Source organism: Bufo bufo, chromosome 8 (genome assembly GCF_905171765.1).
Source record: "Bufo bufo chromosome 8, aBufBuf1.1, whole genome shotgun sequence".
Taxonomy (NCBI): Eukaryota; Metazoa; Chordata; class Amphibia; order Anura; family Bufonidae; genus Bufo; species Bufo bufo.
This window is the reverse complement of record NC_053396.1, coordinates 10,648,360-10,666,232: the sequence shown is the minus strand read 5'-3', so window position 1 is coordinate 10,666,232 and position 17,873 is coordinate 10,648,360. Positions and strand designations below refer to the sequence as shown.

Below are 17,873 nucleotides of genomic sequence, written 5' to 3'. Positions count from 1 at the left end.
AATTTCAAAACAGGAAGAGATCATACGGGAGAGCTTGGGAAATTATTCATGTCATGCAGAGTGACCCCGGCCAGGGCACTCCGGGGGTAGGGTTACCGGACTGACAACCTACTGTAGGCTTTATTCCATCAGGTTGTAGCGGGGATGGCGTGCATGTTGGGCAATCTATAAGTTTGCACAGTTAGCCAGGACATGGAACGTCTAAAGCAGGCATGCTCAACCTGCGGCCCTCCAGCTGTTGCAAAACTACAACTCCCAGCATGCCCGAACAGCCTACAGCAATCAGCCTACAGCAGAGCATTGTGGGAGTTGTAGTTTTACAACAGCTGTAGGGCCGCAGGTTGAGCATGCCTGGTCTAAAGGGTTCTGGGTGGGATCGGCAGTGAAAACCTCCTGTGCGTCCCAAACGGTTCATACATGTACAGTGCAAGCAAAGATGGAGGTCCTTGTTGAGGCCTTCCCACTTTGGGTTGGCATGGACTTTTAAGGATGGCAGTGGAGATCCTTGACCACATAAATCCAGAAGTAGGCCATGGAAGTAAGATTTGTGGTGGTACCACCTTCTTAGTCCATGAAAGTAGGACAAATACATCCATGTTTGCCCTGGTGACCGTCACCATAGACCCACCAGAACATGATATTAATTGTATGGGTATCCCATAGAAGTCTGCTGGATACATAGACAAGTAGCCAGGTTGACTCCCCATTTGACACATGTTTCGGGCTGCAGTCTTCATTTGTTCATGCCGGACGTGTGTGCCCAGGATGCTGCTGCCTTCCTCCTGCCTAGTGTGTGCATTGCTCTATCCTCAGCCTATGTGATCTGCCCTCTTTATATGCTTTTCTCCCCTCTCCACACTCTGATCTTCTGTGTACAGCCTCCTCCCCTTCCCTGCCGGTAACACTGAGAGAAGGGAGACCAGAGAGAGCCATCAGAAACAGGAGCCGAGCTCTGATGGATTTGTCAGATTCAGCAGCACCTAGGTGAAGGACTGACATGCACGCTGCAGAAGCACAGTAGTAGAGGGAGAACAGCAACCAGAAGCGCCATGAAGATGACATTGAGATGCCTGAAGATCCAGTGGAAGATGGGACATCCTGGAGAAACCATACATATGTGGTCACCAGAAGACAAAGCAAATTAGTAGGAAAGAAACTATGGTCCAGGAGTCATATTAGCCTTCTCCATTTAGTAGGTGCTGTCACACCCGGGGCTCGGTTCCTGTGGTTCACCAGTATTATCAATGGCGCATGGAAGGTGGCGGCAGTGTTACAGACTTTGCATTAGACCCCAGGAGCTTCACGTTACACCTCTGCCTTCACATACTTCAAAGGTTCCTTGCTCCACTAACAAAGCCATGAGGGACACCCGCTCAGTACCCTGCATCCATTCGTGAAGGTCTGGTCCTCGTTAGCACATTTCAGTAGTTCAGATCCTCAGGTTCTCCTCTGGGGGTTTTATTTTTAGACGGCGATCCGAAGCCATTACGATGCAATATCTGCACTGCAAATCCCCTATTGTGTGAAAGCCTTATGGTCCTAATGTACGACATCTGTCACTGCGAGCCCCCAGGCTTCCCTCCAACTGCAGAAAAACGACGACCGGTTTCCAACCTTGTCAGAGTCGGAGAATGTGTAAACACGGCTCAGAGGAGATGAAGCCACAACCATAAACCTGGCCCAAAGCAATGTGCATGAGGATGTAGGAAGACTGCTCATAAGGAGACTGTGTCTTCATTGTCTCAGTGGTCCTATAGCCATGGTGCTGGCGTTTTGGGGTCTGGATTGTGGTTCTAGAGGGCAACCCAAAGACCAGAACCAGGATGGAGTAACTTCCAATGACTGAAGATGTAGTAGGAAGCCATGTCCCACAGACTGGTGCTCTCCAGAGGAGGTGCCAGCAGTATAACATGGGGCCTCAACATGTTCAAGACATCTCCTGACCAGAGCTTCGTTTGCAGTGGCCAAAGTGATGGTAGATACGTCCAGGTCTCAAGTGGAATCAAATAGTAAAGCCGGGAAGTGGTCCGCAAGCATTTCACCATGAAAACGCGTTTCGGAACCGGGCTGCTTTCTTAATTGGGTCACAGTCATTAGATCGCCATGACCTGGTGAAGATGCCTACTGTTCTGAAGAAACGTGTTGTCCTGGACTAAAGCTGGCCATGCATCTTCAGTAGCTGGTGGTCGACTCCCCTATGCGGGAGATACTTCTACCTTTTTCTGCCCCAACATCTGCCGAACAAACATTGGCCGGACATCTAGCGCACATTTGATGGTCGGACCGTCCTGCTTGGAGTAATCTTAGTCTAATGTGTATGGCCAGATTAATCTTGGGTACAGATGGTCCACCATTATAGCAACTAAACCTACTACTATCGGCCTGGTATTCATGGAAGCAGACGCTGAGGTCCAGAGCTGACCCCTCCACATCTGAGGAGATGGATTTTCCAGCAGAGGTGACACCACCCTGCAGTAATTCAGGCCTTGCATTCATGCACCAGGATGAGCTTAGGGCCTTCTTTCAGGTCCGATACCCTTTAGGCGCTGGAAGTACTGGACAGAACTGGTTACTACAGCATTCACTTCAATGCAAGCAGCCCAAGACAACGGCCGGAGGTAGCACCGAACAGCTGATTGGCAGCGGTGCAGGGTGTCGGACCGATCAGATATTGATGGCGTATCCTGATTGACATTAGTATGACTAGTATGGCCACTTACCTTTATGATTCACCATAGAAATTAGGGCTATCGTCAACAAGGGTCCTAAAGACCCTGTTGTCCAGCTGGCTTATGACATGTAAAACCAGTAAAAACCAGTTTACAGTAATGTGGATTTTTTTTCTTTTGCTGAGGTCATAGGTGGAAGGAGAAAGTGAAATGTACACAACAAGGCAGCGGTGACGTCAGCCGCATTCTTGCCAGTAATGCAGAGCCGTTCGTCATTCCCTGGGGTTTCCCCCCTCACTATCTGTCTCTTCTGTACTGTTCCTCTCTGCCGCACATTGCTGATAAACGCCTCTGTGCTGGAACTCACCCAAATCTCTCACAGGCGTCCTCTGTCTGGACTTCAAGGCAGTCACGTGCCTTCCTGAAAACACCACACCAATGGCTTCATAGTCAGGGACTCCGCTCAGCAGCACCAAAAGCATAAGTCCTTGTATTCAGCTGTCTGGGAAAGCTGGATGACATCCAATATGGCCTCCTAGACAGCTTAAAGAGTTGCCGTCCAGATTCCCTACAGAGGTGCACAGTATAACTGGGTGGGTTTGCCTTTCATTTGGGTGGAAACAACCCTTGTAGGACCTGGATTGGTGGCCATATCGGCACCCAACTTCTCCTGAGGGGGGGGGGGGGGCTGAATAGGATTTGTGACAACAGACGGGGACGAAGGACTCATCTTTAATGGTCACTTCCGTGACTGTAACCCCACGACTGGAAAAGCAATTTATTTTTCCATAGAAAACTCCAGGTCTGTAGACCACAGGATGATGATCCTCGATCCCCTCGAGACCACGTCTGCTAAAAATAAACCACCAGGTAATGATATAATTATAATAGCCGGTCAGGAAGCGGTGACGTGAGGGTTTTAAGTCCAGATCCTTCTCAGTTCTACCATGTCCTTTCTTGACCACAGTTCCCTCAGGCTCCTGTAATCCAATCTAAACAAAAAACAAGGTGACTGTAGACAACCGCCATATCTTCCACCGCTTTTGGGGGACAGGAATGTTTTGACATAAGGTGGAAGCTTTCCGGCTGTGGCCTGACATTGAGCACACACGTCATTGTTGATTCTGCATCGCTCAAGAAGTTAATTACCGGCAGCTCTCGAGAAGAACAGCGGAGGAGCTCCATGATCTGAAGGATTACGTCAAGTTTGAGGAATGTAGGTGAAAGTCAGGGATAAGAAAGTTGGAAGCTACGTCAACAGTGAAATCCATACATGTTTTCTCAGGAAGATGGCTTTGAAGTTTCTACCCCCCATCATAGGAAATTGGGAAGAGCTTGACATGCAATGTCAGTGACAGGAGCTACATGTAAAGTCAAGGAGGATCACGTGTTTTCATTTCACCTATCGAGGTGCCAGTTACCTGCTGCCAGATACCATTATCTCCTGTATATTGGGGGCATATTGAAATCCAACAGCCCAGTCCTTCTTTCCCCCAGCATTGGCCATCCGAGGAGAGTCTGCACAACCCCATACTTATTAGGTGGTTGTCCAGCCCCACTGAAATTGGTGGGTTTGGACAACATTCATCTAACACAGGGAGGCACAACCTGCGGCCCATACAGCCACCCTGTCCCTAATGCTTCCTCTATTGGACCCCGCGATTACATGATCACTTGGCATCTTGGGGGCAGAGCAGAGCTGCAAGGTCTTGGCAGACCCTGATCAGCTCTGTCTTGTACAAAGCCCCCATAGGGAGACAGTGGAGAAATACAAAATTCAAAAAGAAAGTTTCAGAGAGACATTGAAAGACGGTTTTTAAAATATATTTTTGCTACATAAGTAAAAATATTTAAAAAAGATAAAAACATAAAATACACATAAAAGAAACGGACAAAAGGTGCATAAAAATCTCAGCTGTTGTCACGTTCGTCAGCTAAACCGCTAACTGTTTCCAAGGGAATCCAGAATTCTTGGAGGCTGTCCAGATCGTTTGGAGATCCCATTGAAATTTGCTGAGTCCAGCTGCAGGTCTGTGGTCAGTGGTGGCATTGTGACCATCGAACAGGCGAATGGGGCACAGCAGCAGTGTTATTAAGGTGGCCATGCCTGTCGATTTTGCTCCTTCTGACTCTCCCTTGATGGCAGTGAACCATCGGAGAGTTGGATTTCAACATGCTCGACCATTTGGCTTCCAAGGAGGAAAGCCACCTGCCAGAGGACTCCCGCCAAAACCAAGAATGCCAAACCAAGAATGCATGTGTACAGGGGGAAGAGTGGATCGGCTGACAGCTAGCTAATGGGTTTCGTTGCTGTCAGTCCGTATGTGTTTCAGTACGTATGGTCTGTAGTACAGGGGGGACCTTTCACCTACAGTCAGTCTGACAGGGCTGATAACAGGGAACAGTAGATGCCCCTTTAAATGTTCTGCCAGCCCTGAGACTGAAGCTCTCTGTACTCATCTCAAGATGGGGGTTGCGTTACTTGATTTCTGTACCAGCGGTGGTGGAATGCTCCTGTCAGAATATACTGCACTTTCCGTGACCACAAAAGAGAGTGTAAAACCGCAGGAGACGGAGAGACGCACGGGGAGGAGGGGGCCACTGCCAGGACCACGCACCCTCTACTCACCTCCCCTCCCTTCCTGTATTTCCTCACTTTGCCAGCTTACACTGAACTCTCTCACCCCTCAGTCCGGGCGAGGATTAGGAGAAGTGACTGCGGACGACGAGAGATGGACGTCACATTGTTGATTGTTCTGGGCAGGAAAATAAACACAAAGTCTGGGCTGATCTCAATCTTTTGTCTTCTGGTGTGACCGCAGACTTCTAAAATGAGACCACCCAGTCATCCTGTACAGATAGAGGGTTCCACTTGCAGGCTGAGCTGGCCCACCGGTCATTCTGGACAGATAGAAGGTCTTACTTGTGGACTGAGCTGGCCCACCCGGTCATCCTGGACAGATAGAGGGTCTCACACGCGGGTTGAGCTGGTCCACTTGGTCATTTTGGACAGATAAAGGGGTCCCACATGCGGGCTGAGCTGGCCCACCTGGTCATACTGCACAGATAGAAGGTCCCACACATAGGCTGTGCTGGCCCAACCAGTTTTCTTGGACAGATAGAGGGTCCCACATGCGGACTGAGCTGGCCCACCCGGTCATCCCTGACACACAGAGGGTCTCACACGCGGGCTGATCTGGCCCATCCGGTCATTCTGGACAGAAAGAGGGTCCCACATGTGGGCTGAGCTGGCCCACCAGGTCATTTTGGACAGATAGAGGGTCTCACACGCGGGTTGAGCTGGCCCACCTGGTCACCCTGGACAGAGATAGAAGGTCCCACACATAGGCTGAGCTGGCCCAACCAGTCGTCATCTTGGACAGATAGAGGGTCCCACATGTGGGCTGAGCTGGCCCACCTGGTCATCCTGGACAGATAGAAGGTCCCACACATGGGCTGAGCTGGCCCAACCAGTCATCTTGGACAGATAGAGGGTCCCACATGCGGACTGAGCTGGCCCATCCAGTAATCCTGGACAGATGGAGGGTCCCACACATGGGCAGTGCTGGCCCCACCCAGTCATCGTGGACAGATAGAGGGTCCCACACATGGGCTGAGCTGGCCCACCCGGTCGTGGTGGACAGATAGGGGGTCCCACATGCGGGTTGAGCTGGCCCACTTGGTCATCCTGGACAGATAGAAGGTCCTGTACATGGGTTGAGCTGGACCACCTGGTTATCCCGGACAGATGGAGGATCCCACACATGGGCTGAGCTGGCCATCCACATGAAGAAAAGTGGAGATGCCATGTTGTAATATATATGAGCTCTCTGTTGGCATCTGTGCCAATGTTAGGGTTGGTATAGACCCCTATAGTGGAGAACTCCACATGCAAGGCTGGTATATGATCTGAGGGCCATAGGCAGCTATGTGGCCCAGCAGACACTTAGCATGATCAAACTGGTATATAGTTTGTTTGTAGGGGGTAAGCGGCTGCTAGATACCTAAAAGCCGCTTGTCTCAGGGGTGGGGGAGACTCCTCAACAATAGGAAAGAGATTGCCACCTTAGACATTGTATCATTGGTGGATCCTGTTGTGACTGGTGCCATTTAAGGTCCATGGTGCCCACACGCTGGCCTTTATCAATGACAGGGCTCTGGAGGTCCTCAGCACATAGTGGTCATGGGGGCAGTCATTCTCTCCCCAGGCTGACAACAGAGAGCAATAGATTGTATTTAACCGCTGTTGGGATGATGATGCTTGTAGTACTATAATGACCTCCATCTCTTTTCTCTTACAGCTGACCGCCTCCAAGTTTCCAGTGGTGATCAAGATGGGCCACGCTCATTCTGGTATGGGCAAGGTAAGTAACGATCAGAGGTTCACCCCAGGGCAGAGAGCAGAAGGACATACGGGTCACCGGTCGGCCATACATTACACAATGCAACTTGTCTTTATGGGGATTCACCCTAGAGGTGTCACCCGCAGGTCACCTGCTTCCTCTTGCACTTAATCTCTATTCAACTCCTCTATTTCCTCTAAGCACCGGGGCATTGCACTTGGTTAGTTTTGGCTTTTGATTGCATCTTGTCTTGTGTCATTACCCTGAGTCATTTAGATTACATACAATGAGTAGTAGTATTTCAGTTGCACCATATGTCCCATTGACTTGCGTGGAGAGGAGGATGAGGGCCAGCTACCAGAAGTGGTTCTTTTAATAGCACTATAATAGTACTAAAACTCTCTCCTGGTCAATTTCTTAATATATCATTCTAGCAATCTTAGCTTTGTCTGTTATCCAGCTCCACATCCTCAGCATAGTTCCTAATAAAATTGTACAGCCTGCAGCCACCACTAGGGGGAGCTCAGGAGCATACTGCAGACTATGTTGTAATCATTGTGCAGTGAGCTCCCCCTAGTGGTGGCTGCAGGCAGACCGAATTTTCTAGATTGTAATTTGTAGCTGCGAAGTCTATCCTCACCGTTGAGTAGATAAGCCATGAGTCTGATCAGTAGAGGTCTGACCACCAAGATCTTAGATGGGAAAGGGTTGGTCATCATTACTATTCAAAAACATGCCCTGACTGGGGCTCTGTTATGGAGGAAGTGTGGTACCGGTAGTCCGATGGTCATTTAGGTCATCTCTAGTTCGGACTGTCCGAGGAAGGCTCCAGTGATAACTTCATGCCTTGCTTTCTTATTCCAGGTGAAGGTGGACAACCAGTATGACTTCCAGGACATCGCTAGCGTGGTTGCCCTAACTAAAACCTACGCCACTTCTGAACCGTTTATTGACGCCAAGTATGATGTCCGCATTCAGAAAATTGGAAATAATTACAAAGCCTACATGTAAGTGCCTAGCACCCTGAAACCATAAACCTTAATCACATATGGACCATGTCAGCTCCTCATGGGAGGAATCGTGTAAAACCTTATTAAACAGCAGCTAAAACCTAAGGAGGACCGCCATGATGGAAAGTTTTGCCGCAGCATTGACTCCGCCCATTGACCACGCCCTTTGACCCGCCCCTTTTTTCTCGGCCACCTATTTAATGGTTGTTGCATGCAACATTTTACTTGACCAGCTAATTTTAGATATTCTGCAGCAGTCCTATTACAATCCCCCCTCCCCCCAAACAGCCTTTCGACCAAATAATAAAAATAGTAAAATAGAACATTTAATTAAAACATTTTCTCATATGCAAAACATAAAATAGCAGCATTGCACATATACAGCAGCACGTACCTGTCCCATCCAGGGCCTCCAGGTGACGTCTATTCTGTCATCATCCCCCAACCTGGAGCCCCCACAGTGTTATCCTGCTGCTCGCTGTGCCCCGGCCCCAATACCACAAATACTATCCTGAAGAAATAATAGTGCCGCCATAGTAATAGTGCTCCTCATAGTCCCACCAATAGTAATTCCCTTCTAGAGTGCCCTCATTAGTACTACTGCCCCCTACACTGCCCCACATTAAGTAACATGCCCCCCACACTGCCCCACATTAAGTTATATGCCCCCCACACTGCCCCACATTAAGTAATTTGCCCCCCACACTGCCCCACATTAGGTAATATGCCCCCCACACTGCCCCACATTAGGTAATATGCCCCCCACACTGCCCCACATTAGGTAATATGCCCCCCACACTGCCCCACATTAGGTAATATGCCCCCCACACTGTTCCACATTATGTGATTTGCCCCCCACACTGCCCCACATTAAGTAATATGCCCCCCACACTGCCCCACATTAAGTAATTTGCCACCCACACTGCCCCACATTATGTAATTTGCCCCCACACTGCCCCACATTAAGTAATTTGCCCCCCACACTGCCCCACATTATGTAATTTGCCCCCACACTGCCCCACATTATGTAATTTGCCCCCACACTGCCCCAGATTATGTAATTTGCCCCCACACTGCCCCACATTATGTAATTTGCCCCCCACACTGCCTCACATTATGTAATTTGCCCCCACACTGCCCCACATTATGTAATTTGCCCCCCACACTGCCCCACATTATGTAATTTGCCCCCACACTGCCCCACATTATGTAATTTGCCCCCCACACTGCCCCACATTATGTAATTTGCCCCCTACACTGCCCCACATTATGTAATTTGCCCCCACACTGCCCCACATTATGTAATTTGCCCCCCACACTGCCCCACATTATGTAATTTGCCCCCACACTGCCCCACATTAAGTAATATGCCCCCCACACTGCCCCACATTATGCAATTTGCCCCCACATTATGCAATTTGCCCCCACATTAAGTAATATCCCCCCCACACTGCCCCACATTATGTAATTTGCCCCCATACTGCCCCACATTATGTAATTTGCCCCCCACACTGCCCCATATTAAGTAATTTGCCCCCCACACTGCCCCACATTAAGTAATATGCCCCCAACACTGCCCCACATTAAGTAATTTGCCCCCCACACTGCCCCACATTAGGTAATATGCCCCCCACACTGCCCCACATTAGGTAATTTGCCCCCCACACTGCCCCACATTAAGTAATATGCCCCCCACACTGCCACACATTAAGTAATTTGCCCCCACACTGCCCCACATTATGTAATTTGCCCCCACACTGCCCCACATTATGTAATTTGCCCCCCACACTGCCCCACATTATGTAATTTGCCCCCCACACTGCCCCACATTATGTAATTTGCCCCCACACTGCCCCACATTATGTGATTTGCCCCCACACTGCCCCACATTATGTTGTTTGCCCCCCACACTGCCCCACATTATGTCATTTGCCCCCCCACACTGCCCCACATTATGTCATTTGCCCCCACACTGCCCCACATTAAGTAATTTGCCCCCCACACTGCCCCACATTATGTAATTTGCCACCCACACTGCCCCACATTATGTGATTTTCCCCCACACTACCCCACATTATGTGATTTGCCCCCGCACTGCGCCACATTATGTGATTTGCCCCCCACACTGCCTCACATTATGTAATTTGCCCCCCACACTGCCCCACATTATGTGGTTTGCCCCCACACTGCCTCACATTATGTAATTTGCCCCCCACACTGCCCCACATTATGTAATTTGCCCCCACACTGCCCCACATTATGTGATTTGCCCCCACACTGCACCACATTATGTAATTTGCCCCCCACACAAGTTAATTTTACCCCCAGACCACCCTGCATTATGTAGTTTGTCCCCCCCTCCCCCGTACTTGTGTCGCTGATCCTGTACAGTCTGTACTTGAGCTCAGTTAAGTTCAGTGTCTTTGGCGCGCAATCCCGAGGTGGGTCTCGCGGGATTACGGGCCGAAGTGACTGAACTCATGCCCGCACAAGTACAGGATCAGATCAGCGACACAAGTACAAGGGGGCGGGTGCTAGTGTTGTTGGGAGCTTGGGTCCGGCGGGTGACACTCCATCAGACTGGTGTCACCCGGTGCGGTCCGCATCCGCCACACCCACCTAGCAACGCTACTGGCGGCCAGACGCCAGAGCGCCGGCACCCCCAGCAAGAGTGGCGCTCTACGCTGTGGCCTACTCTGCTTATGGGTGGCGCCAGCCCTGGGTGTGTAGAGAACCAGGAAGCCAAACTGACACTTGGGGTACAGGATAATGACACTGACACTCGGGGTGCAGGATAATGACGCTGACACTCGGGGTACAGGATAATGACGCTGACACTCGGGGTACAGGATAATGACGCTGACACTCGGGGTACAGGATAATGACGCTGACACTCGGGGTACAGGATAATGACGCTGACACTCGGGGTACAGGATAATGACGCTGACACTCGGGGTACAGGATAATGACGCTGACACTCGGGGTACAGGATAATGACGCTGACACTCGGGGTACAGGATAATGACGCTGACACTCGGGGTACAGGATAATGACGCTGACACTCGGGGTACAGGATAATGACGCTGACACTCGGGGTACAGGATAATGACGCTGACACTCGGGGTACAGGATAATGACGCTGACACTCGGGGTACAGGATAATGACGCTGACACTCGGGGTACAGGATAATGACGCTGACACTCGGGGTACAGGATAATGACACTGACACTCGGGGTACAGGATAACGACGCTGACACTCGGGATACAGGATAACGACGCTGACACTCGGGGTACAGGTTAATGACGCTGACACTTGGGGTACAGGATAATGACGCTGACACTCGGGGTACAGGATAATGACACTGACACTCGGGGTACAGGATAATGACACTGACACTCGGGGTACAGGATAATGACACTTGGGGTACAGGATAATGACACTTGGGGTACAGGATAATGACACTGACACTTGGGGTACAGGATAATGACACTGACACTTGGGTTGCAGGATAATGACGCTGACATTTGGGGTACATGATAATAACACTGACCCTTGGGGTACAGGATAATGACGCTAATTCTCGGGGTACAGGATAATGACGCTGACACTCGGGGTACAGGATAATGACGCTGACACTCGGGGTACAGGATAATGACGCTGACACTCGGGGTACAGGATAATGACGCTGACACTCGGGGTACAGGATAGTGACGCTGACACTCGGGGTACAGGATAGTGACGCTGACACTCGGGGTACAGGATAGTGACGCTGACACTCGGGGTACAGGATAGTGACGCTGACACTTGGGGTACAGGATAGTGACGCTGACACTTGGGGTACAGGATAGTGACGCTGACACTTTGGGTACAGGATAATGACGCTGACACTCGGGGTACAGGACAATGACACTGACACTCGGGGTACAGGATAATGACACTTGGGGTACAGGATAATGACACTGACACTCGGGGTACAGGATAATGACGCTGACACTCGGGGTACAGGATAATGACGCTGACACTTGGGGTACAGGATAATGACACTGACACTTGGGGTACAGGATAATGACGCTGACATTTGGGGTACATGATAATAACACTGACCCTTGGGGTACAGGATAATGACGCTAATTCTCGGGGTACAGGATAATGACGCTGACACTCGGGGTACAGGATAATGACGCTGACACTTGGGGTACAGGATAATGACACTGACACTTGGGGTACAGGATAATGACGCTGACATTTGGGGTACATGATAATAACACTGACCCTTGGGGTACAGGATAATGACGCTAATTCTCGGGGTACAGGATAATGACGCTGACACTCGGGGTACAGGATAATGACGCTGACACTCGGGGTACAGGATAATGACGCTGACACTCGGGGTACAGGATAATGACGCTGACACTCGGGGTACAGGATAGTGACGCTGACACTTGGGGTACAGGATGATGACACTGACACCTGGGGTACAGGATAGTGACGCTGACACTCGGGGTACAGGATAGTGACACTGACATTTGGGGTACATGATAATAACACTGACCCTTGGGGTACAGGATAATGACGCTAATTCTCGGGGTACAGGATAATGACGCTGACACTCGGGGTACAGGATAATGACGCTGACACTCGGGGTACAGGATAATGACGCTGACACTCGGGGTACAGGATAATGACGCTGACACTCGGGGTACAGGATAGTGACGCTGACACTTGGGGTACAGGATGATGACACTGACACCTGGGGTACAGGATAGTGACGCTGACACTCGGGGTACAGGATAGTGACGCTGACACTCGGGGTACAGGATAGTGACGCTGACACTCGGGGTACAGGATAATGACACTGACACTCGGGGTACAGGATAGTGACGCTGACACTCGGGGTACAGGATAGTGACGCTGACACTCGGGGTACAGGATAGTGACGCTGACACTTTGGGTACAGGATAATGACGCTGACACTCGGGGTACAGGACAATGACGCTGACACTTGGGGTACAGGATAATGACACTGACACTTGGGGTACAGGATAATGACGCTGACACTTGGGGTACAGGATAATGACGCTGACACTTGGGGTACAGGATAATGACACTGACACTTTGGGTACAGGATAATGACACTGACACTTTGGGTACAGGATAGTGACGCTGACACTTTGGGTACAGGATAGTGACGCTGACACTTTGGGTACACACTGACACCACTGATCTTACACATCATGGTGCCCTTATCCCATCCCAGAACGAACTGCTGGAATTGCGTTCCTGGTTGTCAGGACCATTTCCCTGGGATCGGGGGAGGGGCGGCTGATAACCACGGCTCTTGTGCTGTTTCTTCAGCAGTTGCTGCTGTTTTTATGACTCTTTCTTCCCATGAAGCTGGAAATAGATTTCTCAGTTTACCTCAAGCTAAAAATACCCTGGTATTGGTCTCAGTCATACTTTGGGTCTGTCTCCCTCCCTGTCTGCCATGCGGGTTTTTCTGGTTCCGTACAGCCTAATCTCAGCCTCTCCCTTCTCTCTTCTCTGTCTGACATGACCTGGCATGAGTCTTTGAAACACCTAGATCCTGATCAGCCCTTCTCTGAGAACACACTGATCCGTGAAAGTAAAGCGCCTGCAATCTCATTATATCAGGCTGGCAGGGATTTGGGGGTTATTAGTGGTCACAACTGCCCATAATTCTGTTTATGAGACCCATGGTAGGAAGCCGCCGTTCAGCAGGAAGGATTTTATCACCGTCAGATGAAAAGAGAGAAAGGAAAATTCCCAGAAAGCCGACATTCCTAAAAATCCCACATTCAGAAAAATGCAGAATCATCTGGTCATGATTAACTAACCATTCAGTACCTGAGAGCACTTCAGAAGATGAAAGAGCAGGAGAAACATGAAGAACATGCCCTAGAGTCTGTCTCCTGGAAACTTGAGGCATGTGAACTGGCGTCCTAGAACTTTAGAGCAGGCGTGATAAGAACCTTGAAGTTGTAACCTGAAAACAATAGAACCAGTCACACTCCTGTCCTAGTAAGGATATAGACGAGAACTAGTGAGGCGTCTGAACATGTGGCTTCAGACCAGTGAGGAGAAAATCAGCCAAGTGCTAGACCTTGTGTCCTACAAGAGATGTAGAAATGATAAGATATTCGATCTGGTATTCTGGACCCATTCTGTACCAGGACCAGTCATAGAAAAGAACTTGTGTCCTAGATATAGGTCACAAAGTAATAAAATAGCGCATGGTCTAGAACAGGCATGCTCAAGCTGCGGCCCTCCAGCTGTGGCAAAACTACAACTCCCAGCATGCCCTAACAGCCTACAGCAGGGCATTGTGGGAGTTGTAGTTTTACAACAGCTGGAGGGCCACAGGTTGAGCATGCCTGGTCTAGAACAAGTGTTTTGTAGGCCAACTATGGACATGGGCTTGAGCTGAAGAAATGAGATGACTTGTGGTCTAGAACACGTATACACTAGGACCACTCATGGACAAGGATTTGAACCCTAGGAGTGGTATAGAATAGAAATGGTCTAGAACAAGTATACAACGGGACCAATGAGGAGACAATTTATGATCTGGAAGAAATGTACAGTAGGATCACTCATGAACGTGAACTTTGGTAACAGAAGACGTGTAGAGCTGAGGCAAGAGAACTTTTGAAACAAGTATACAGCAATCAGGGACAAGATCTAGCTCCTAGAGGAGGTATAGAACAAAAGTAAAAAGACAACTTGTGGTCTAGAACATTTATATAATAGGATCAGTTATAGACAAGTATTGAGTCCTAAAGCTGACGTGATAAGACAATGTGTGGTCTAGATCAAGTATACAGTAGGATCAATGATGGACATGACCTTTAGTCCAAGAATTTTAGCGCACAAGTGATGAGAAGCGTTAATTTTAACGTAAATTTGTTTTCCCTTAGTCCTAACAGCAGCACAAGTGGGGAGTTATCCCCTGTGAAACTAGTAGGACAGGTGGAATTTTTATTGATTAAAATTGCTACCAAGACAATTAAACAATTAACCCACCCCTGATAAAGGGACGCCCGCCCTTAAACCAGTGCTTTATCAGCAAGTACACAAACAAAAATAGGGTGGAAAATTTGTGTGCTGCTGTTAGGACTAAGGGAAAACAAATTTCCGTTAAAATTAACGCTTCCCTTACGTCCTAACCAGCAGCACAAGTGGGGACCTAGGAAGGAGCAACAGACGAATTGGGAGGGTTCCCCTTTTTTTTTTAATGAGAGGGCGGCACTGAGAATGGTACGTCCAAATGCCACTCCCTCAGAGCGTCTAGAATCTAGGCGGTAATGCTTCATAAAGGTGCTGTGGGAGCTCCAAGAGGCTGCAGCACAGATTTGTTCTAGCGGGACCAAACTTTTCTCCGCGTACGAAGTAGATACTGCCCTTGTAGAGTGGGCAGTGACAAAGGATGGAGGAGCCAACCCCTGGGCTAGAAAAGCTTCATGGATTGCCTCTTTTAACCATCTACTCAAAGAGGGTTTAGAGGCCTTTAGACCTTTGTTTTTCCCCGACAAGGACAGCAGGTGGTGTTCGGATCTTCTGAAGTCCGCAGTTCTGTTCAGATAGATTCGGAGATTTCTTGAAATGTCCAAGGAATGGAGGGCTTCTTCCTCTGGAGATGAGGGAGAGGGACATAAAACCGGTAAGGTGATGGTCTGATTAGTATTTCTAAATGATGGTACCTTGGGGACAAAGGTCGGTAGGAACCTCAACAGAACTCTGTCCTGGAGGAAGACGGTACAAGGCTCAGCGGCCGCTAAGGCCTGCAGTTCTCCAATCCTCTTGGCCGAAGTTATGGCCAGTAGAAATGTGACCTTCAAAGATAAAAATATAAGGTCCACATTTTCCAAGGATTCAAAGGGGGGAGAGGATAGCCTCTTCAGAACCACAGATAAATCCCATTCAGGGATAGGTCTCAGGATTCTAGGTTTTAGTCTTTCGGCTCCTTTGAGGAACCTCCTGAGTAGGGGGTCTTGAGCTAAAGGTCTACCTAAACAGGCAGAAAGCGCACTGGTATGAACTCTGAGCGTTGACGGGCTTAGACCCTTGTCCAGGCCGTCCTGTAGAATCGCTGAAAGAGGAGGATCTGAGGGTACAACCTCTTTATCAGCACACCACTGAAGGAAGATCTTGTATATCCTTGAGTAAGCTTTGTTTGTAGACTCCGCCCTGGAGTGTGAAATGGTTCTCAAGACCTCCGCAGAAAGCCCTCTAGCTTCTAGTAGGGACCTGTCAATCTCCAGGCTGTCAGGTTGAGTTTCCTCAGATCTAGGCAGGGGTCTGTGTCCTGATACACAAGGTTCTGCGTTAGGGGAAGTCTCCAATATGTGCCCTGACTCATCTTCATGAGCTGGGTGACCCAAGACCTCTTGGGCCAGAATGGTATTATCGCAATGACCGGGGTCTGGTCTTGCTTGATTTTCGTCAATACCCTTGGTATCATGGAAATTGGAGGGAATATGTAAGCCAGCCTGAACCTCCATGTTATGGACAGAGCATCTATCGCCAGAGGATTGTCCTCCTTGTAGAGGGAGCAGAATCTGTCCACCCTGGCGTTCAAACGGGTCGCCATCAAGTCGTTCTCTGGAACACCCCACCGGAGTGTGATCTGGGTGAAAACATCTCTGTTCAATGACCATTCGCCTAGAACTGGCAGAGCCCGACTCAGCCAATCTGCAACTACGTTGAGATTCCCTCTGATGTGAACAGCCGAAAGGTGGGATAGACTGGTTTCTGCCCAAGCAAGAATTAAACCAACTTCCTGGAGGAGAGGTTGAGATCTTGTGCCTCCCTGTCTGTTGATGTAAGCGACTACCGTCGTATTGTCCGAGCGGACTCTTACAGCCTTCCCGCGGATAAGAGGAGCAAAGTGGTAGAGAGCGAGACAAACTGCTCTTCATTCTCTCAGTTTGAATGAGAGAAGCCTCTCCTGTGGACTCCAGGTACCTTGTACTGGATTCTCCTCCAGATGGGCTCCCCAACCTAGAAGGGAGGCGTCTGTGGTCAACGTGATCCAACAAGGTTGAATCAAGGACCTCCCATCTGATAGGTTCCTCCACCACCTGAGGGAGGAACGGACTTCGACTGACAGGGACTGAGTCTTGTTCAACCCCTTGGGGTTGCGATTCCAGACTGCTAACACTTCTTTCTGAAGTGGACGTAGGTGCCATAGGGCCCAAGGAACTGCTTCCGCAGATGCTGACATGTGGCCTAACATCTTCATGAGAGGTGCCATGAGGAACTGCGCGGCTCTTATCACTGGATCCTTCCTCTCTGGAGAGAGGGAAAGGGTCATCCGTTTGGAGTCTACAAGAAAGCCCAGAACATCCTGGAAGTAGATGGAATGATCTCCGATTTTTCCCAATTTATGAGCCAGCCTAAGCGCAGGAGAGACTGAAGAGCCAGCTGAAGATGAGATAAAAGAACGTCTAGGTATGGCACGATTTCTAGCCCTTGAAGCCTGAGTTGGGCAACAACCGGAGCCACAACTTTTGTGAAAGTGTGGGGAGCGGAAGAAATGCCAAAAGGCAGCACAGCAAACTGGTAATGTTTTACCACCCCTCTTATGGAGACCGCAATTCTTAAAAATCTCCTGTGAGCTGGATAAATGGGGATATGAAGGTAAGCATCCTACAGATCTAAGGTGATCATTAGATCGCCGGGGTTTAGGATGCTAATGAGTGATCGAATGGTCTCCATTCTGAAGCGCTTTGGTCTCATGAACCGATTTAGGTAACGCAGGTCTATGATCATGCGCCAATCGCCTGACGGCTTCGGGACTAGAAAAACAGGGGGAGTATACTCCCAGCCCTT

The 17,873-nt window shown here is 49.5% G+C and overlaps 1 protein-coding gene across 2 annotated transcripts in view; it reads left to right on the top strand.

Annotated features, from left to right (window-relative positions):
- SYN1 (synapsin I) overlaps positions 1-17,873 on the top strand; it is a 71,192-nt gene that overhangs the window by 45,676 nt on the left and 7,643 nt on the right. For both annotated transcript variants that reach the window (XM_040442231.1, XM_040442230.1), the window contains exons 6-7: positions 6,971-7,033; positions 7,877-8,019. In XM_040442231.1, the coding sequence (XP_040298165.1) occupies positions 6,971-7,033; positions 7,877-8,019 (206 nt within the window). The remainder of the gene's footprint in view (positions 1-6,970; positions 7,034-7,876; positions 8,020-17,873) is intronic.